This window comes from Loxodonta africana, chromosome 18, assembly GCF_030014295.1.
Source record: "Loxodonta africana isolate mLoxAfr1 chromosome 18, mLoxAfr1.hap2, whole genome shotgun sequence".
NCBI lineage: Eukaryota > Metazoa > Chordata > Mammalia > Proboscidea > Elephantidae > Loxodonta > Loxodonta africana.
In genome coordinates, this window is record NC_087359.1 from 31,781,717 (window position 1) to 31,803,875 (window position 22,159).

At 52.2% G+C, this 22,159-nt stretch overlaps 1 protein-coding gene across 3 annotated transcripts in view; it reads left to right on the plus strand.

Annotated features, from left to right (window-relative positions):
- Positions 1–17,684, plus strand: part of DCAKD (dephospho-CoA kinase domain containing) — a 29,233-nt gene extending 11,549 nt beyond the window's left edge. For all 3 annotated transcript variants that reach the window (XM_064271019.1, XM_023553756.2, XM_003414504.4), the window contains 4 exons: positions 7,906–8,096; positions 9,315–9,518; positions 13,126–13,213; positions 16,495–17,684. In XM_064271019.1, the coding sequence (XP_064127089.1) occupies positions 7,985–8,096; positions 9,315–9,518; positions 13,126–13,213; positions 16,495–16,786 (696 nt within the window). In that variant the 5' untranslated portion in view covers positions 7,906–7,984 and the 3' untranslated portion in view covers positions 16,787–17,684. The remainder of the gene's footprint in view (positions 1–7,905; positions 8,097–9,314; positions 9,519–13,125; positions 13,214–16,494) is intronic.
- The last annotated feature ends 4,475 nt before the right edge of the window (positions 17,685–22,159 follow it).

Sequence of the window (22,159 nt, forward strand, 5' to 3'; positions counted from 1 at the left end):
CTACTGCAGCGATGTAGGAGCAAGATGATGATGGAGTACAGATCCGGGGGTGTCTGGCTAGGTCATGAAGGTGGGAGGTAGAGCTGGCAAGGTGCGCTGGTGGATCAGATGAAGAGGGCGAGAGAGGAGGCAGACAGATGCCAAGGTTTTTGGCCTGAGCAACTGGAAGGATGGAGTTGCCATTTATGAAATGGGGTAAACTGCAGTGACCGTGACATGCCTCACACTGAATTGGAGAAGATGAGGTGCCCGTGGTGTCTTATGTCACCTCATTTCATCCTGGCAAGACCCCCCTGTATAGTCACATTCATCCCATTTTAAACTCAAGGAAACACGCTCAGGTTGCTGAATTGCCCAAGGCCACACAGGTAGTTAAGGGGCAGAGCTAAGATCCAAATCTAGGGCCCTCTGACTCAGAAGCCTCTGAGAGTTGGTGTTGTCTGTGATCCTTTTGCTGCATAATAACAGCGTAGTAGTCCATCCAATCAACCTCCCTACCCACCTATAAAAGCTCCCTAAGTGCTCCTTTGTGCTGGGAGAGTGTGCAAGTAGATGGAAGAGACCTGTTCTTTCCCTTCCCTTGGTGTTGGCAGGTGGTGGGGGTGGGGGGAGGGTGGAAGACAGAGCATGACTGTCCACACCTCCTCCTGGGCTCCCTCCACATAACTGGTCACTTGGAGGAGGTGGAATTTAATAGGCCAGGCTGCATGGAGAGAACTTGGACTCAGAGGTTTAAACAGCAGCCTCTCACCAATAATGAAAGATTAGGAGCAGGGAAACTGTATATAAAAATAGCAGTTAATAGTTAACTGGAAAACAATATATTTTTGCAACCACTGGTTCCACAATAAAATAATTGGGTCCCAAGGCAGGGAATGACTCGTTTTCATGAATGATTGTATTGATCATTGGAGCAAAACAGATACATCCCCTTTGGAAAGCAATTCAAAGGCGAAGCTTCTGGCTGGTCAGTGTGCCCAGTGTGAAACCCTGAGAGGCTTTGAGAGGAGGAGGAAGTAAAGCTGCAAGCTAATGAGGGAGAGAGGTCCTGGCCCCCGTACAAGCAGATTTGGGGCTGTTGATTGGGAAATGTGAAGCAATAGAACGTGCTTCTGACTCAAGTCCTGAGCTCTCCCAAGGGAGAGAAGAGAATGTCCATTCAAATACTTGTTCCTTACTGTGTTTAATCATTGGGTGTTTGGCTTTTTTCCAAGAGAGATTTACTAGCAACTAGGAGCAGGTTCTAATGCAAAAAGGAGCAGGCTGGGAGGCAGCTTCCAGCCTCCCATTTGCCACTGACAGGAGAATGTGACCCCAAACATTTCCCCTCCCTCCCTGGGCTGACACCTAGGCCTGCTCATGAAGTCATTCTGTCATTCATTTTGTAAATTAAACTCCCTTTAATAACAAATAGGGACCATTCTGAGCACTTCATGTATACTAACTTAATTACTCTTCACAGCAACTCAGAGAAGCCAATGCCCTTAGCCCTATTTTACAGATAAAGAAACTGAGTTGCAGAGAGGTTAAGTAACTTGACCAGTTCACTCACCAGACAAGTGACAGAGCCCAGGACATGTGCTGGACACCACACTCAATTCTGGGATGAAGGGGTGCAAACTGGACATGGCTCTTGGCCTCATGGAGCTTAGTTTATCTAAAACAGTCAAAATAGTCACACAAACAGAAATAAAAGTACAAACCCTGATAGGTACAAGGGGGGGGAGAGTAAATGGAGCCATGAAAGACTTAAGGGCCTGATGTGGGTTAGGGGATCAGACTAGGCTTCTCTGAAGGAGAGCTGTGACTTGTTCCTTCACTGCTTTCAGGACCTTGCTCGGAGAGGGCCCCCGGTCCCTCACTGAAAACAATGCCCCCAGCACTCTTAATACCTTTACTCCCTTCTCTTTTCTTCATAGCGCTTACCACCACCACCACACATGTTATGAGTTTATTGTTTATATCCACCGCCCCACTCCCCACACACCTCCTGCACTAGAATGTAAGCTTTGGGAGGGCAGGGACTCTTGCTTAAACAGTGCCTGGTGTGTGATTGTTTGAAGAAATAAAGAGGAGTTAGCCAGGAGGAGAGTTCTTGGTGAGGGAGCAGCATATACAGAGGCTTTGAGGCAGGAAAGAGCCTGAATGTTCAGGGACAAAAGGAAGGCCAGTGTGACTTGCACAGGACACAGACAAGGAATCACTGAGGGGGTGGAGGGGTTGATGGCAGGTCACACAGAGCCTGGAGGCCTCTGGGAGGGACGAGGAGGAGGGACAAGAGGGCAGTGAAGGTTTTAAGCAAGAGAATGACATGATCCAGTGTTCACTTTAAGCCATGACTAACTGCCATGTAGAGAAAGCCTTGGGGAGAAATAAGAGATGAATCGGGTCACAAGGCTACTGCAGTGGTCCGGACATGAGGTGCTGATGCCTTAGATTAGCAGGATGGGCCTGGAGGGGTTACAACTTGTACAGAATGCATCAGGCAGTTGGGCTTTTTGCTTGGTGGCCTGTGAAGCAGCCCACTCATTTTTCCCTGTGCAACACTGCCGGAGGAGATTCCAAAACAGACTGTTCTTCCCTGAATGCGTTTTCTTTATCTCCCTGGGGCTGTTGGAGCCAGGCCCAGGAGGTAAGAGCTGAAAAGCAGTTTGAAGAAGCCAAAGAGAGGGGCCCACCATTTATGGAACACAATAGAATCTGATCCTCATTTCACAGAGGAGGAAGCTCAGGCCTCAGAGCTCACAGCAGATTTCGGGTGCAGATACCACCTCTGACTCAGAAGTCCTTACCCTTTTCTTTACGCCCTGCTGCCTTTCCATTGACATGGAGGGAAATGAAAGGATTCAAATTGGAGTCCTGGCTTTTTCTTCTGATCCTACCTTGGCTGATGTCTCCCTTGCCTGGGATTAATTCCGGAATCTAGCTTCCCTTTTCCTTCTACCGGGCATTAGCTTCTTCTCTGTAACTATGGGACTCGGTTTTGTCCTGCCTCCTCCAGCCAAGCCATCTCTGTTAATGGTTTTTGGTGTTGAGGAAGAAAATTCCAGGCCACCAGTGGTCATTCTTTGATTCACTAGGTGAACATTTATTGACTGTTTCCGGAAGAGCGCTGAACCCCAGAGGGGCAGGAAGGAAGCACCACAGTGACTCAGAGCTTTTCCAGGAGCTGGCGCTGTTATTGGCACTGGAAGGCGAGCCCCCTCATTTTACAGAGATTGGAAGGGATTCAGGGCCAGCCCGCATTTCTTATTTGTGGAACACTAACCGCAGTGGGCCTGGGAAGGAAGTATGCCTGCAGCCACACGGGTAGTTTTATGGCAGAGCTCAGAGACTGCAACCCAGGCCTCTGAAGTCCCAGCTCACAATCTTCCCTTTTAGCAGATGTTCCAGAACCTTGCTGGCTGGGATGCCAGGGTCTCACCTGAGGTTCAGATTCAGTAGATCTGGGGTGAAACCTGGGTTTCTGTACCTTTTCTAAAGTTTCATAGGGCAGGCAGATCCAAGCCAAGTTTAGGAGTTGCTGTAAGGTGCCACTGGCTCAGTGTAGATGGCAGTGGAAAGGAGGGACTGGAGTGAGTTCCGGAAAATGATGGTTTGAGCCAGAACAGAAAGAAAGTCATGAACACAAGTTATCAAAGGGGTCACTTCTCCATGGATGTCTGGGGAAGAGCTGCCAGAAGGGGCTAGGTGGAGTTTAGAGGCAGCTCGGAACCTAAGCCTCCATTTTCTCCTAGCTAAGCCTTGAGAGATGTCCCTGGGTGGCGCAAATGGCTAAGTGCCCAGCTGCTAACCAAAAGGTTGGTGGGTCGAGTCCATCTAGAGATACCTTGGAAGAAAGGCCTGGCAATCTACTTTGGAAAAATCAGCCATTGAAAACCCTACAGAGCATAGTTCTACTCTGACACACAGGGGGTCACCATGAGTTGAAATCGATTCGATGGCAGCTGTTTTTTTTTTTTTTTAAGCCCTAGGAGGACAGTGGGCTCTTACTTGTTGCAACTCCCTCCCTGGCAGGTATGTGAGCTGGAAGGGACCTTCACATATCTTCCGGGCCCAGGGAGAATACCAGGTGACCAATTCTGCTCACCTGTCGGTGCTCTGTTTCTCCACTGGTTTCGGTTGTAATTGTTTTTGTCTCCAACTTCCCTGAAGAGCAAGACCTGTGCTTTCATTTGGTTGCTTGAGAAGTCCTGGCACCAATGGTTAGTGAGGGCCTGAGTTATGGAGGGCCTTGTTGAATGAGAACAGCTGCTATTTCTCCAACCCCTTTAAGCCAGGGGTCCAGAGTCTCCGCAGGCATGTGCTTCTCCATCCCCTTGGCCTTCCTGATGGAGGCCAAGCAGCTGTTGGTCTGTTGCCACAGATGGTGATCCAAGGCTCTGAGAAAGGAAGAGAGTCATTAGGTTACCCTGGGACAGAGATGAGCCTGAAATTTATATCCGTGTCCTGGTCTCTGTCCAAAGTTCTCCTGACCCCATTCTGTAGAAAGAAAAACAATAGTATGATAATCAAAATATCAGTTCTTATTGGCTCTAAATTGATTGACCTATAGACAGATTCACCTTCCTCATTTTGTCTTACTTAGTCTAAAGGTAGAGTCCTGGTGGCACAGTGGTTAAGAGCTCAGCTGCTAACCAAAAGGTTGGCAGTTTGAATCCACCAGGCACTTCTTGGAAACCCTATGGGGCAGTTCTACTCTGTCCTATAGGGTTGCTATGAGTCAGAATTGACTAGGCGGCAGCAGGTTTGGGTTTTTTTTTGTTTGTTTAGTCTAAAGGTAAATTAATTTTTCATTCCCTGAGTACATTAAGTAGAGCCCTGGTGGCATAGTGGTTAAGAACTCAGCTGCTAACCAAAAGGTTGGCGGTTTGAATCCACCAGCCAGTCCTTGGAAACCCTATGGGGCAGTTCTACTCTATCGTATGGGGTTGCTATGAGTCAGAATTGATTCAGTGGTAACGAGTTTGGAGTACATTAAAGGCACAGGTCTAGGCTAGGGAGCTGGGAGCCTTGAATTCCATCTGGGGTATGCTAATAGCTGTGGCCCTGGGTAAGGCCCTACCCCTCTCTGGCCCTCAGTCTTCACAGCTTTAAATGAAGAGTTAAGTTGATCCCAAGCCATGCTATACATCAGAACTGCCTGGGCAGCTCCACCCCCAGAGATCCTTATTCATTTGGTCTCAGGAGGGGTCTACGAGTCCCTGGGTGGCGCAAACAGTTAAGTGCTTGACTACTAACTGAAAGGTTGGTGGTTTGAACCCACTTGGCAGCACCACAGAAGAAGGGAGTAGCCATCTGCTTTCATAAAGATTACAGCCAAAAAAAAAAAAAAACCCTAATGGAGCAGTTCTACTCTGTAACACAAGGGGTGGACATGAGTCAGAATCGATTAGATGGCAATGGATTTGGATTTTGCTACTAACTGAAAGGTGGTTGGTTCAAACCCACCCAGAGGCATTGTGGAAGAAAGGCCTGGCAATCTGCTTCTGAAAGGTCACAGCCTTGAAAATCCTATGAAGTACAGTTCTACTCTGCAACACATGGGGTTGCCATGAGTTGGAATCAACTCCATGGCAACTGGTTTTTCAGTTTAGGAGGGGTCCTGGCACCTGTGTACAGAGAGGGTAGAGGTTGCCTCAGCCAGATGGTCTTTGAGGCCCCTTCAGCCGAGCCTGGCAAAGTTGGGTGACCGGGTGACAGCGGCTTGCATTCAGTGATATGAGGTCAGGGACCTGTGGGGAGCTGGCCTTTGCCCCTCCTCTAGGCCCTGGCTTGTCTTCAAGGCACACTCCATTCCTCTACATTGGTCATTCCGCAGCAGAGGGGCCAATTGCCCTTGCATTATGGACAGCAGTACTCAGTTAGGTCTCCTCCATTTGGGTGGTGACTCTGGTGAATATTTCCGTCTCTACCCCTGGCCTCCCTGTGTGAGAATGATCCTAGGCAGATTTAAACTTCTCCGTTGGTGCCTCTGCCACCCCAAGCCACCCACCCACCCGCTCAGCCCACATCTGAAGGCTGCCTCCCCTTGTCATTTGGTGTGACCTCAGGGGAGGCAAACTCATTTCAGAATAAGCTCGAGGAAAGTGTAATTAGGACAGTAATCTGCTGTTTAACAAAAAAAAAAAAAAGAGTCCTATGACAGAGCTCAAGGTCCTGGAGAATTGATTTGCTATTGAAGGAAGAGTGGAAAAGAGCTGGTCTTCCGTTTAAATTCTTCTATCCTAGGGATCAAAATCCAGTCAATGGGAGCCCCATTGACTCCAGAAAATGCAACCTGACTTTTGGAAGCCTATGGTGAGATAGGAAACCCTGGCGGTGTAGTGGTTAAGAGCTACAGCTGCTAACCAAAAGGTCGGCAGTTTGAATCCACCAGGCGCTCCTTGGAAACTCTATGGGGCAGTTCTACTCTGTCCTATAGGGTCCTTATGAGTAGTGATCGATTCCACAGCAACGGGTTTGGTTTTTTGGTTTATTGTGAGATAGTATGAGGGGGCAGGAATGGGGACGTGACTTCATGAAAGGTTTTTTTTTTCTTAACCCCCACTTACCACCTGACCTCACCTTTCTCACTGCTATTTATTGGACACTTACCATGTCTCACGCTGTGCTGTTGTTGTCAGCTGCCACTGAGTCGACTCTGACTCCTGGCAACCTTACATACAACAGAGTGAAGCGTTGCCCAGTCCTGCGTCATCCTCACAATTGCTGGCATGTTCAAATTCATTGTTGTGGCTATTGTGCCAGTCTGTCTCACTAAGGGTCTCCCCTGCCCTTGTTGGCCCTCTGCTTCACCAAACATGATGTTCTCTTCCAGCGTTTGATCCTTCCTGATGACGTGCCCCAAGCCAGCGAGTCGGACAGTGTAGTCAGGCCGTGTGTGAAGGACTTTATGTGTGTTTCCCATTCAGCCTTTACAACAACCTTGTGAGGCAGGTTTTGCTATTCCCATTTTATGGATAGTAAAACAAGGTTCAGAGAGACAAGTGACCTGCCCAGTGTCACAAGATTAAGTGGAGGAGCTGGGATTGAAGTCCAGCCTCCTCTGTGGCCTGTGTTCCTGACCTCTGTGCTGCACTGCTGCTTCACTGTCAGGGGGAGCCACAGATCACTGCAGAGCTCAGAGTCCCCTCCTGGCCTGCCATCCTTCCCCTCGTACTCCTCCTTGGCAAAATCTGGGCTTCTCTAAAAGTTCAAGTTTAGCACTGCCGAACCCAAGCCACTGCTTGCCGCTGAGCCCCATCTAGGCCATTTCTTGGTTGAGCTGGAGGGATTAGACATCTCAGTCTAGACCAGCCACCCATGTGGCCCTCAGGTTGGTGCTTAGGGTGGGGTGGGCAGACAGACCTTCCTGTGGAGAGGGAAGTTGGAGCAAGAGGGCCCAGACCCTGGGGTCTGTTTGTAATCTTTGCTGTGACCCACTGTGGTGGTTCCAGCTAGGCCCTTTCTTTCCCATGAGCCTCACTGTCCCAGATTAGAGAGTGGAGGCTGTGATTACATTGTTCTTCCTCATCAGGGGCATCTGGACTTGACCTGGGTTCCCCACAGCGGGGTGAGTGCCTCCTTTCTGCCATCAGGCAAACTGCCTCCTCCAGAAAGCACTCTTTGCTTAACAGCACCTGACCAGGTTCTTGCCTGCTTAAGATTTTGACTGCTAAATTTATACTGTGTTAGTCTGCCTGCTTTAGGAGTATCTTTAAAAGAATACTGGAGGCTTTTTGTGGAGGTGTTCTCTTTCTCCAGGTGGACCCAGTTCTCCTCAAGCTCAGGCTTGACTGTCAGTGACTGGGCCATATCTCCCCTCCATCTCTCTGCCTCCCACTCCCCCCAGTCATCCAGCGCCAACACTGATCAGCCCTGTTCTTGTCTGACCAGCATGTCCTTCTTTCCTTCCTCTGGTAGTGGTTGAGCTGGCCTTACTCTCCAGTGACTCCCTGGCTCCTGGTTCTGAGTGTTCTGACCTCCCTCTTTCCTGGGCAAGATGTTCCTGGTGGGCCTGACAGGGGACATTGCCTCGGGCAAGAGCTCAGTGACCCAGGTGTTCCAGCAGCTGGGCTGTGCAGTGATTGATGTGGACGTCATTGCCCGGCATGGTGAGTTGCAGGAAGGGGCTTCAGGGGGATTGTACACATTGGCTCCCCTGTGCGCCCTCTCTTCTACCATGCCTCACCCTTTTCATTTCTCACCTGAAGGCCTCAGGGGAGGCAAAGGCTTTCCTGCCTCCCCCTGTCTGTTCTGTTCACTCTCCTGTCTCATTGGGAGTGCCCTTGACCATCACTGACAAGAAGAGTCTCTGCCTTCTGTTCCCTAACTGCTTTCCCTCCCCTCGTTTGTTGTTCTGTTTTTTTAACTTTGTTGTTATTGTTGAGAATATACACAGCAAAACGTACACCAATTCAACAGTTTCTGCATGTACAATTCAATGACGCTGATTACATTCTTCAAGTTGTGCAACCATTTTCACCCTCCTTTTCCAAGTTGTTCCTCCCTCGTTGACATTAACTCACTGCCCACAGGTTACCTATCTGATCTTTTGAGTTGCTGTTGTCAGTTTGATCCCATATAGATAGATCTTAAAAAAGCACAGTGTTCAAGGTTCTTTATTAGTTAAACTAAACTATTGTTTGGTTTTCAGAAGACTTCAGGGGATATTTTTAGTTTAAGGTTTAAAGATTATCTTAGGACAATAGTTTCAGGGGAGCAGGAGACCAGTGGGATGCAGACCCCAAATTCTCGTAAAAAGACCAGACTTAATGGTCTGACTGAGACTAGAAGGGTCCCGGTGGTCATGGCCCCCAGACCTTCTGAACAGGAACCATTCCCAAAGCCAACTCTTCAGACAGGGATTGGACTGGACAATAGGATAGAAAAAGATGCTGGTGAAGAATGAACTTCTTGGATCAAGTAGACACTTGAGACTATGTTGGCATCTCCTATCTGGAGGGGAGATGAGAGGGCAGAGGGGGTCAGAAGCTGACAGAATGGACACGAAAAGAGAGAGTAGAGGGAAGGAGCGGGCTGTCTCATTAGGGGGAGAGCAATTAGAAGTATATAACAAGGTGTATATAAATTTTTGTATGAGACTGATTTGTGAGCTTTCACTAAAGGCACAATAAAAAAAAAGTAGTTTCAGGGGTTTATCCAGTCTCCGTGACTCTAGGAGGTCTGGAGTCCTCCCCTCATTTTGTTTTTGCTCCAACTGTAAGAAGCACCCCTTGGATTCCTCTATCATCTTGCCTCTAGTCAATTGGGGTCCCTCTGGCTGACCTGGAGGCTCCCAAGAGTGACCTAGCCTCCTCCCTGTGCCACAGTGGTCCAGCCAGGATACCCTGCCTACCGGCGCATTGTGGAGGCCTTCGGCACTGAAGTCTTGCTAGAGAATGGTGACATCAACCGCAAGGTCCTGGGGGACCTGATCTTTAACCAGCCTGACCTGCGGCGGCTGCTCAACACCATCACCCACCCTGAGATCCACAAGGAAATGATGAAAGAGACCTTCAAGTACTTTCTCCGGGGTAAGACTCAGGGGCCAGGGGCAAAGCCCACGCCGTCCAGGGCCAGGGCCCTTTTCTGCAGAAAGCTTGGCCAGGGCATGCGAGCTGGTTATTCAGGCTGGTCCATTCACACTGTTCATTGGCACCTCCCCCCATGCAGAGCCCTGTACCAGCCCCAGAGGAAAGAAGTACATGATCCCTGACTCTTAGGGTGGTTGACAATTTAATGAGAAGAAACACATGAGGCTTTTGATTCATGATCCCTAGGAAGTAAGTTGATTTTTCTGGTGGGGATGAGAGTGATAATAGCTGATGACTGATGAAGTCCTAAGAGTTGAGTTCAGGTCCTAGCTCTCCCAGTGTCTCCCTGTGTGACTTGGCAGAGTGGTCCAGCCCCTTAGCCTCTTTCCTCAACTGTGCAGTGAGGATAACAATGCTGACCTTGGAAAGCTGTTGGAAGGACTAAAAGTCCACTCTAGGGACAGTCAGTCACTACACAAATATAAACCGTGGTCAGAGTCAGATTTGGAAATGGTTGAGCCGCCACCTGGGAAAGTAAGTTTGTAGGTGGAATGGAAGTTGGGGAGGGACCAAGATGGCCAGGGCAGGTGGTAGAGGAGTTCTAATTGGGGGACGGTTATACAGAGGTAGGACTCAGTGATCAGAGTCAGCCTGGCATGTGCAAGGACTGCCAGGAGGTGTGCCTGGCTAGAAGGAGGGGAGAGGGTTTGAAAAGCAAGGGCCTGTGGTCATTGTCCAGAACCTTGCTTGTGCAACTGTTAGCAGCCTTTCCCAAGCCAGACACCCCGGTACAAGCCCAGTTCTTGTGTTGGGTGACCTGATACTTCCTGTCCAAGGTGGGGTCAGCTCACCAGGAGCATTGGAAAAGCAGAGAGCAGGGGCTCAGGATCAGGCAAGAGGCTGGCTTGGGGCTCGGTGAGTCTGCTGCCAGCCTTTGGCATACGTGGCCTCCAACAATGGCCTTGGTGCTGAAGGCTTGGCTGTCTGTCAGTCACTGTCAGTCACGATGGAGACTTTCCTACCTGGAGGGCATGGGGAGCCGTCTAAGTTTTCTTCAGGCCTTTGTACTGTGACGGTCAAAGCCCTTTTTCTCCCAGCTTCTCATGTACAGAGTGAGGAATCCTTCCCACCCTCACTCTCTCCAGAAGGAGATGGTGACTTGACAGACATCCATGACATTGAGCCCCCCAACTTCCCCAGGCTCTGGCAGGCTGGAACTGACTCTAGACATCCTCCCCACTGGACCACCCTGCTCTCCCCCTCAGTACCTCGCCACAACCCCTCCTGCACACCCCCACCAAAGAGTCTCTGGTCGTACTGCCTTTGTCCCGCTGCCTGTCTGTCCCAGTACCCCTCCTGTCCCCTGCCCAGGAGCGGAGCCTTCTGCTTTCCATTCCTGCCCTTTTGCATTTGCTCCCAGGCCAGTTACAAGTACATCTGCAGGGCTTCGAGGCGGCGGTGGCTCTCTCCTTCTGAAATTAAACACAGGATAATGTCACCCACTCCAAAGCTCTCCCACTGTGTCATCCCACCCAGCCTCTCCCCCCTCACCTTCTCCCCCCCCCACCCCTGCCACCACCAGTTAAATAAAAGCCAGAAAGCTTTTTCCAGCTCGATAAGGTGAAAAACGGGGACGACAGCTGTGGCTTGCATAGTCCCAGTTTTTCCCTGATGAGTATAACAAATACAACTGTCAAAATTGGTATAATCAAACGTCAGATAAGATCACCAGCTGTTGGGGAGGTCTCTGTGTAGGCAGACGGATGTCTTAATAGAGTCAGGATAGTTTGCAGAGCTTATCAAGCAGGAGGGATGTGACAGCTGAATAGCCCTTTGCCAGTGAACCAAAGAGCTGGCCACGAGCTCCCGAGAGGGCCAAGGAGAAAGGCCAGTGAGAGGAGAGGTGGCGACGGGAGTGGGGCAGGAAAGGGAGATAAGAGGCCCGGAGAGGATCTGGTCTTAGCTGGCGCTCTGAGGTGGGGCCGCAGGGTGGTGCCCAGCACTGCTGACCCCCCTTCTCCCGAGAACAATGGTCATAATAACCATCATTTATGGAGCACTTAGCAAGGCTGGCTGAGGGAGTGCCGGGTGGTTTGCATGCACTTGCTTATTTAATCCTTACCATCATCCCGTGGGAAACCCTGGTGACGTAGTGGTTAAGTGCTATGGCTGCTAATCAAAAGGTCAGTAGTTCGAATCTGCCAGGTGCTCCTTGGAAACTCTATGGGGCCGTTCTACTCTGTCCTATAGGGTCGCTATGAGTCGGAATCAACTCAATGGCAGTGGGTTGGGTTGGTTGGATCATACTGTGAGGTGGGTGGTTTTATTTTACTCACACAGATGAATTCGTTAATGGACCCAAGGTCACATGTTGGGCAAGTGGGGGGCTACGAGCCAACCCGTGTTACCAGAATCCGTGCTCTTGACCACCTCATTCAGCTGAGGGCATCTCTTGGGCTTCCTGGGCAGCAGGTCCTGGGGGCCAGGAAACCCAGCAGGTGGGGTTGCCTCCCCAGTTCCCTGCATCACCTTGAGCGCCACATTCCCTGTGACACCCATGGAGTTGGTGTGTGTCTGGTTCTGTGGTTGAAAGTGTGTGGAGTCTGGTATGATCCTACCAGGGTATAGTCTGTGCCCCATCCAGGCCAGCTGTCTCTGTGTAGAAGCCATCCTGTCCCTTATCCTCACTGCTCCCCTGCTCCCTGCCAGCTTTTTCACACATACACAGGAGTTGCTGGCCTAAGGAGAACTAGGAGGGTATAGACCACAGTGTTTCTGGGCAAGCGGCCCAGGGAACATGCCCGCTCACAGTGGTGAGGGTGCCGCCTTTGACTGGCCTTGGCTTGTTAGTGGGAAGTTCAGCCAGTGCCTTTTGCCTCATTGGAGTTAGTTATATAGTATCAGTCATAGCTAGCCCTGCCACCTCCAGACCCAGTCCCCACAATCCCTGGCTGGAGGTCTGCCTCTGATGCCAAGAAGCAACCTCTTTCGTTTTGGGGCTGCTGCCCTCGTGAGTTGGTTGAGATAGTCACAGCAGACTTCTCCAGTAGGGGCCAGGCTCAGACTAGGTTCTTGCGGGGGAACCTATCCTTTTGGTCTTTTTGAGCAAAAGTAAAATGAAGTAGGGCAGAAAGGGCCATTACTCCTGAAAACTCTCCCCAGTCTCCTGTAACTTTGGCTGTGTCATTTTCCTGCTCGGAAATCACAACTCCTTGGGTTCAGGATCAAGGCCAACTCACCCCTTTGTGTCTACTCTGACCACCTTGTCAGTTTCGCCTCACACTGCAGGAGGCCTGCACTTCAGCTAGACAGGAGACGCCTCACTGCTCACTGTGCTTGGCTGTCCCCACGCTGGGATCCTCCTTCCACCCTCTCATTTTCAAGTGTCGGACGTCTACCCCCTTTTTAAGGCCAGTACAAATGCCATCCTTCATACAAGTCTTCTGTGGGCATCCAGTCAGAGATGATTTTCTATGGCATTCTGTTCTGAATGGCATTGGAACTGGCTAGTGTTCAGGCTGTCCTTTCTGTCCCCACACCTGGCACATAGTCATCTTCAGTACGTTCTTTCAGAACTGAACTTGTGGGTTTTCCGGCCTCTTCCCAGGATACCGCTATGTGATTCTGGATATCCCCCTGCTGTTTGAGACCAAGAAGCTGCTCAAGTACATGAAACACACCGTGGTAGTGTACTGGTGAGTATGTGGCCTGGCCCAGCCCCAGTGAGGCTGGGAAGGAGCACCCCTGGAGTACCCGTTCCTTGCGGTGGCCAGGAGGCACAGGAGGTTTGGCAGCAGTGCCCAGAGCCTATAGAAACTGACCTTCTTGCCCGACCCAGATATGTCTGGGGGTAGGTGTGGGATTCAGACTCTTGTCTGCACACCGCCACCCTTGGTTCTGTAAGTGCTTGAGAAGTGTTCCCCCTGCTGGCCATTAGTGGCAGTTCAGCCCAGATACCTGGTCCTCCTGGGCTGTTGTTAGGTGCCCTCAAGTCGGTTCCCACTCAGCAGACCCCATGGACAACAGAACGAAACACTGCCAGGTCCTGCGCCACCCTCACAATCATTGCTATGCTTGAGCCCATTGTTGCAGCCACTGTGTCAGTCCATCTTGTTGAGGGCGTTCGTGTTTTTCGCTGACCCTATACCAAGCATGATGTCCTTCCCCAGGGACTGGTCCCTCCTGACAAATGTCCAAAGAATGTGAGACGTAGTTGTTATTCACATTCACTGGATCCCTTTTGCCTCCTATAGCACTTCTCAGCTTTCCAAAGCAGCTCACACATTTATTGCTTCACTCACTTTACCTTTCAACAGGAGGTGGTCAGGGCAGGGGTTGATACCTCTAAGTTGCAGAAGAGAAAACTGAAGGAGGGAGTTAAGGAATTTGTCCAGGATCACCTATTGGCAATGGCTGAACAGAAAGTTGCATGGAGGGAAGTGTCAGAGCCCAGCTAAGGAAGGAGCTTTGTTCTCAGAATCCCCCAGGACATGAAGCAAACCAGAATCCAGGTTTGGCAAACAGAGGAGGATCGAGCTGTCGGAGAAAAATGAGTCACAGTCGCAGCAGGGTGAGAGAGTAGATGAGGCTGCAGAGTGTCTCTGCCTCCCAGAAACTTCCTGGATGCCACCCACAGTGCAGCAGGCGCATAGGTGGGCACTTGGCTCTGCAGGTATTTTGGGCACAGGGTGGTTCTCAAGAGACTAATGCGTGAGAGGCTTCTAGCACACTGGGTGGGGCCTAGAGTCCTGTCTCAGTGCCCTGAGCATCACCTTCCGCTGCCCAACTCCCCACCATGGGCCGTCCTTAAAGCCCAGTATGAATCCTGTGAACCTGGTGTGGGGACTTCAGGCATCCTTCTCAGCTCCCCCACTGGCCTGCGTCTCCCCATGAAAACTTGCAGCTTCTCTGGGTTCTTTGTTCCCTGTTTGTGAAAGACTGTCAACTGAGGCCAAAGGGGCCCGACAAGACCTGGAATCCTCCTTGCCTTGGAATCTTAACACAATTGGAACTTTGTTCCTGGGGATTAAAAAAAAAGAAGGCTCTTAGCGTGTCGGTAAGGAAACAGAACAGGCCCATAACGAGACTTCAGAACGTGCAGTGCGTTTGTAATCACAGGTGACCTCACGCCTACCCTTGCCACTCTCTCTTCGTGCGTTTTCCTTTTCAGTTGCTCCATTTGCTAAGAGCAGAGATAGCTGTGGCTTCTGGCGGATGAGCGGGTCTTTTTAGCCTCTGCCTCCTCACCAAGAGATCGGCATCAGCGCCACTTGCCAGCCAGAGAAGCCTTTGCCAGAATCCTGGGTGCCGGGCCTGCCCCCACATTGAGGACACATGGGTGTATGACTCTTGAGAGAGTCCAGAGAGCTATGAGGGGGTAATTATTTGCTTTTCACTAAAGGGATCTATACTTTACAAAAGTAAGGGTCCCCTCATGGATTCTTTTAATGGCAAGTGACCCCTGGTGCATCTGAAGTAATAATGGCATTTACCAAAGTGTGATTACACCAAAACGTGATTATTCACATTTCATGAGGCACTTGCCAATAGTGGAATAGGTGTTTAGGGGAAAATCCCATTACCACAAATAGCAGCAAGTCTTAAGCAAACCATAACAGGACTATTTCTGGGCCCCAGCCCAGGGCTAGGGAAGGATGCTGCCTTCACATCCCAGAGGCCTTTGCGTCTCAGCTGTACTCTCAGAAAAATGTGCACCCACAGAGCCCTGAGCTATCTCCACTGTCTTACCCAGATTTTCCCAGCCGCATTTGTGGTCTCCCTAAGTTTGGATAGTCCTTGCTCTCAGCCAAGCAGAGATTGGCCCCATGACCTCAACAGTACACTGTCCCCCAAAGGAAATCAGTGGCCTCTTGCAGTTCATTGTCAGGGAGGGGTGGGCTGCCACTCCCACATATGTCTGGCTTTGCCTAGTTTGCTTCCTAGGGTCCCTAAGAGGAAACCAAACTGCAGTGATCAAATCCTTCCTCCTTATAACTGGAGAAATTTAGGTCTAGTAGCAAAGCAGAGAGGCCCCAGATGGCAGAAAACAGCTCTGCAGCCCTTTCCCCACTTGTCCCCACCGAGGGGCTTAGGAAGCCCAGAGGGCCAGAGTGGTGGTGGAAAGGAGCCCATTCCCGAGGACTGATCACAGCCAGCCAAGCCAGGTGGCTCCGTGCAGCCAAAGACAGGAGAGGAAGCTTGCAGAGGGAGGTGGAAGGACCCAGATGGTAATATCAGGGTGGGTAAAAGAGATCTTTTTTGAGTTTCCTTTGGAGTTGCAAGACCTGGGTATTGTTCGGCTTAATGCAGTGCTTATCCTGTCCTAAGGACTGAGGGATCCAAGTCCTGGCACCTTTTGAAGCACCTTGGGCCTGCCCCTTGTATTCATCAGTAGCATCAAACACAGCATCTCAGCACACCCAGCTCTAGATGTGTGTGACGTGGGGAAGCAGAGGGGCCCCTGTGGTGGTTCAGGAAGCTATTCTTGATGCAGTAGGCCCAGCCCCCAGGGAACTGAAGGGGATGTTTAACTTGCAGGCACAGGCCTTTCAGTAAAGGTCACCCATCCACGGATCCAGGACGTAGCTGATTCCAGGTGATCAAATCTCCCATCTTATAGCTGGGGAACCTCAGGCCTAGTGGCAAAGCAGAAAGACCCCAGATGGCAGAAAATAGCTGCTGTAAGCGTTCCCCCCCGCCCCCCGCTTTTGCTTATATCGAGGGGCTTAGGCAGCCCACAGAGCCACCAGGGTCCTCACAAGGAGTGGTGTGAGGGGGGAATAGCTAGTGAGTTTCCAAGCCACTCTCCCTGGGGGTGGAACTTGAGTATCCTAGAGGGGGATAGGATTTCAAGAAAGGTCCAGCCCCCAGACCCTGTTCCAGGCTGGGGCCGACAGGGCTGCCGCAGCCCTATAACTTGCTAAGGGAGGGAGGCTGGGCCTGCAGAGCCTGAGCAGCCCTCTTACCCCGTTTGTAGTGACCGGGATACACAGTTGAGACGGCTGATGCAGCGGAACAAGCTGAACCGCCAGGAGGCAGAGGCCCGCATCTCAGCCCAGCTGCCCCTGAAGGACAAAGCCCGCATGGCCCGCCACGTTTTGGACAACTCGGGCGAGTGGAGCATCACCAAACGCCAGGTCATCCTCCTGCATGCTGAGCTGGAGCGCTCCCTAGAGTACCTGCCACTGAGGCTCAGCATCCTCACAGGCCTGGTTGGCATTGCCAGCCTCCTCTACCTGCTCACCCGCTACCTCCTTCCTGCCCCCTAGCTGGGCAGTCCGAGTCAGGAAGCCCCAGGTCATACCCCTCACACCATACACACACACACTCTCAGACACGATCTGAATCTGGGCTGGGGCCTGCACTGGGTGGACCCTTCTTTGGAGAGCATCCTGTCGGAAGTGGAGAAAAAGCTGCCAGTTGCTATTCCTTCCTACCTTCCCCAAGGATCCTCTCCTCGGGCAGCACCTACAGAACAGTATCCGTGATGGTACATAACAGCAACACTCAGGGACCGTCTGTTATAAGTATCTTGTGAGTGGGGTGGGGAACACTGTCTTGGTGGCCCTCACCAGTGTAGAGCTAGGAGGCCAAGGGTTCCCTGGGCTTGGCCCCCATCATGGCCAAAACCTCCTTAGTGGACCGTGAGGAATCCTTTTGGACCAAAGGCTGTCACCTTCAAACAGTGCAGAGAGGATTCTCTCGTGGGTAATGCTGTAGCCTAGCAGGGGCCCGGCTTCTGGGACGCCCCACCATCCTACCGTGGGACCTCTCCAGCATTCCCACACCCTGCACACCACCTGCCAGCCTTCAGCCACCCCCTGCCTCCCACTAGATGCCCCGCTTGGTATTCCACACGTACTAGGCTGTTTCTGGCCTCTGTGCTTTTGCCCATGCTGCTCTCCCACGTGGAATACCTTTCCTTTTTTTTTTTCTACAACTGGCTAACTCCCAGCTGAAATGTTCTGAAGCCCGAGGCTGGGTTAGGTGCTCTAGGATACCCCCCCTTGTTTTACCTTAATCCAGGGTATAGTCATCAGCCAAAAGCTGGTTGGTATCCTAGACTGTAAGGTCTTTGAGGGTAGGGACTGTGTCTTACTCATCTCTGTGTCCCTGGTGTGGAGCCTGGCTCACCATCGGTACTCAATAAAGTGTTTCCATCCGAAATACCCTGCCTTGCCTCTGTGACCCAGCACCACGGACCAGATGAGGTTCTCCAATTTGGCTGATACCATCTGGAGTTACTTGGCCTCTTCCTGGAGCGCTGGTGGTGCAGTGGTTAAGAGCTTGGCTGCTAACCAAAAGGCTAGCAGTTCAAGTCCACCAGCCCTCCTTGGAAACCCTGTGGAGCAGTTCTACTCTGTCCAATAGGGTTGCTATGAGTCAGAATCAACTTGACAGCAACCAACTTGTTGGTAATGGGTTTTTTTTTTTTTTTTTGGCCTCTTCCCACACTGGGCCTGGGGCCCTCACTTCCCAGGCTCCAGAAGGCGCAGTAGCCCCCTTGAGTTTCCCCTGGGCCCAAGAGGATTCCAGCCACGTTCAGATGTACCTATGTGGGAGGTGGATGGAGGTGCCGGGGCAGCATCACAACCCACCCACCTCACTGCTCCATCTTCCTTCCCCAACCCAGTTAGACCGGTTTAGACATCAGCCTTTCCTGGCCAGAGCCGGCAGGCCTGCTGATGTGTTGGTCCTGTGGCCAGCAGCCTATTAAGGCCAGAAATGAGCATGACAAATGCAGATGCTGTGATGGCCATATTTAGTGCCCCCTTTCCCAGAGCTGCTCATTCTTCAGAGTCCAGCTCATTAACTCACTACAAACCCCTACAGGGCAAAGAAGGGTTGGGCAAGGAAGTGGGGACCTTTGGGGTGGGGGGCTCGGGCCAACAGGGAAGGATGAGAACAGCCTGCTGCTTCCCCGGTTTGGTGGGACCTGGCAGAAGGGAGGCAAAGGGGAGGAAAGGGATAGACCCCTCCCACACTGTTACCCCAGTGACTGAGAAAATGACTCCTCATTCATTCCTGTGGATGCTGGGCTCTGTGTTGGACGTGGGACACCCTATAGGTAACACAGCATCAATTATTCCAGTTCACAGAAGAGAAAACAGTCTGAAGAGATTTGATTCCGGTCACAGAGCCAGGCTTCAGAACTCTGCCTCGTGCCTCTGAGTCTTTTCTCTGGAGAAACAGAAGACCTGGGAGTGGGTTCAGACACTGTTGCCTACTTGCTGTGTGACCTACTGGCCTCGGTTTCTTCTATAACGTGGGCTTCGTGAAGCTTACGTCATAGGGCCTAATAAATGGAGGATGGAAAATCCTTTGCAAACTTCAAATTTCCAGAGAATTATTTTCTTCCCTATCTCCGTCTGCTGACACTGATGCAGTCCTATCAGAGGGTGGCCAGGCTGCAAGGTGTGGCGAGATTCTGTCCTGCCTCTGCCCTGGTCCCACTCTCCCTCTCCTCAGGCCTTCCTCCTCTGCCGTTCCCTCTCCCAAGCTTGGTGGTCCAAGGTGGCCTTAGAGCAAGGACTGCTTACCCTGGGTGTGACCTCATGTTTAGGCCATGTGTGGAGCCTAGAACAAGGAGACTACTCACCAAGGTAAGCATGGGTTTGCTTGTGCTTATCTACTAATCTGTAGCGCACAGTTTCACTACAGATCACTAAATAAGCCCAAGTAAGGCGGTGTTCACCTTGTTTACTGGGTAACTTACCCCTGTCAGGGACTGCAAGTTTGAAAAGAGGCTTTGATTCTGTAGGAAGGTGCTGTGCAGGTTAGGAGAGAGGCAGATGCCATACCTAAGAGCACAATCTTTGATGTCGAAGAATGTGAAATTGTTCACTATAGATGATCTGGTAAGCAAGGTAAGCACCCTGCTTACCTTGCTTATTGGATAATTCGCCATTGCTGCCCAGGACAGGAAACCCTGGTGGCGTAGTGGTTAAGTGCTATGGCTGCAGTTCGAATCCGCCAGGCGCTCCTTGGAAACTCTATGGGGCAGTTCTACTCTGTCTTGTAGGGTCGCTATGAGTCGGAATCGACTCGATGGCACTAGATTTGGTTTGGTTTGGTTTGCCCAGGACACACCAGGGGCCAGGTCACCAGAGTCCCCCGCCCAGCGCCGGAGCGGGCGGCCTCCTCTCCCGCCGGCAGGTGGCAGCACCCGCCTGGGTTGGGGGCGGCTTCTTTGGCGAGTGCTAGCCCGCGGTTCCTAACTCTCTCCCGGTGGTTTTCCCGCCTGCCCTCGGAGGCCGCTCAGATCCCCTGCGGAGCTGCTCCTCCGGAGCGCGAGCCCCGGGGCGCGAAGCCGCGCGGGGCGGGAGCTGTGGCGGCGCGGGCGCCCTGCCTTGCCCCGGGCGCTAATTAAGACGCTGTGTTGCTCGCTCACATCCTCTTAGCCGGAGCTGCGGGGCCCGGGTGCCCTGAGCGCTCGCCTGGTACCGCGGGCGGAGGGATGTACCCCATCCCCACTCCCCGCGGTGGCGACGCGCACAGGACCCTGGCTGCATTCCCCCAGTTTGGGCCTTACCAGCCCAGCACGGAGCAAAACGACACCAGCGAGGCCTGAAGACGCCTGGGCCTCTTGGCCGGGGAAGACCGGGACAGACAGGCCCCTAAAATCTTTATCACCCCAGGCTCGCTATGGCCCTAGGGGTAACTAGAGGAGCTTTATCGTTTACAAAGCACAGTCACACCCACCGTGCCTCCTTAAATTCTCCCAGCTCTGTGAGACAGGGTCAGAATTTTACCCAGGAGAGAACAGGCTCAGAGGTTGAGTCATGTGGCGGAAATTACCAAGCAGTATAATTTCCAAACTTCTGGACTCCCAGCACAGTGCTCATCCCATTACCTGCACTGTTCCCATTAAGTATACTTTGGTTCCTTATCTGGGAATTATCATCAACTCTTCAGATAGTCACTCTCTCCACTTGGGGAGGGAGGTGAGGCAGGGAAAGGGTGGGGCACTTCCTGATGAGGTTCCATGGCTAGAAATTGGGTGGGTGGAGGGTAACCATGTCTGCCGAGTGTCCCTGGTTCTCATAAAAGCACTTTAGGTCAAAAGAAAACAGGTCCCAGGGCAGGAGAAGAGGGAATGGGGTGGCAGTGACGACCCTGGGCGGGGGGGGGCACAAAAGGGGGCAGGAGAGACCCCAGGTAGGTTGCTTTATTGCTTCTTTCCTAAAAGGGGAGACTTGGCTGGTGGCTTCTCCATGCCACCCTCGGAGCTGAGGCTGCACCCAGCTGTTGCCCAAGAGCCTCCTCTCACTGCTCCCACCCTCTCCTCCCTGTCGCTCAGATTCCAATACAATTTTCAACTAACCAGCATGTCGATAGAACAAGTCAGGCGGCTGGATTGCTGGCCAATTACAGGAAATCATTCTGCTCCACAGCTCCGGTGGGTGGTGGCGGCGGTGGCAGTGTGGGGGCTCGAGGGAGGGAGAGCAAGGAGTGACGCCCTGTGGGCTGGAAGGGGCTCCAGGCCGAAACCAAGAGTGCTAGGGCCCCAGGAGGGGCTGGGGTGGGAGAGCAGGGGTGGATGGTGAGGCTCCTGGGTTATTCCTCAGCCCCAAGCAGAGCTCTTGGCTCCAGCTTCCCTGTGATGCCACAAAGAGAGAGCCCTGGGGGCTGAGGTGGCGAAGAGGGCCTGGAAGGCATTAGATTGGAGCTAAATGGAGTAGGGGATGGTGGTGAAACCAACCAACCTCCGCACAGCCTTGCGTATAAGGAATGAGGAGGAGAAGGTGCCCAGGCCTCCCTCACCTAGAGGAGCCCAGCAGACCATCCAAGTGCCTGGAGGTAGCTGGGAGCCCAGGGCTGGGCCCACACAGGCATTACCAGGGCTTCCACACCCAGCCTTGGGCTAAGGGGTGTACCAGGGTTACAAAGAGGAGAAGGGGAGGAAGGGGCTGCAGCCTGCAGCCCAGTGGACCAGCAGTGGCCTGGCTTGGTGAAGGGACAAGCCTCACAGCCATTCTTCTACTTCAGAAGGTGGGCACAATGCTGTGGGTGGAGATAGGGCCCCTCACTTACCTTTCCAGCCCCTCTACCTTCTTCTTCACCTCTGGCCTTCAAGAAGCCCCCTCCTACTCAGCATCTCAGCTCTTCTTCACTCCTACAGCCACAGCTCTACCTTCTAGGCCTGCCTGGATGCCTCTTCACCCCCCTCTCCATCTCTCATGGGATTCCTCCCTGAACTGCCCTATCCCAGGCTGCCCCAGGTAGCAGAGCCTGAGGTCCCCCCGCCCAGCACTAGTGGTTACCTCCCCTTCCACGTCCCTCAGCTCTGTCCCTCAAAGCACTGGAAGATTGTTCAGTGGACAAACTGCCCAGTGAATGACTATTGTCACCATGTTTGTGTTGAGCCACAAAAAGACGGAACTGTGGCCCAGTGATGGCTTCCCCTGCCCTGGGCTGTAGTCTTCTCCCCACTTCTCTGGGATCTCACTGCTCCCTCCCCAAATCTGAACCCTCTCCTGCGGACCCTCAGGTCTCTAGGGTGGGACCTGGGTGGGATTCACCCTCAGCTCTTGGACCAATCCAAGGGTAGACAGTGGGGCAGGCACAGGAGAGGAGATGGGACCTGAGCACTCCGTTTCTCTCCTGGCACCACGCGGAGCTCAGGAAGATGCTGAGTGACA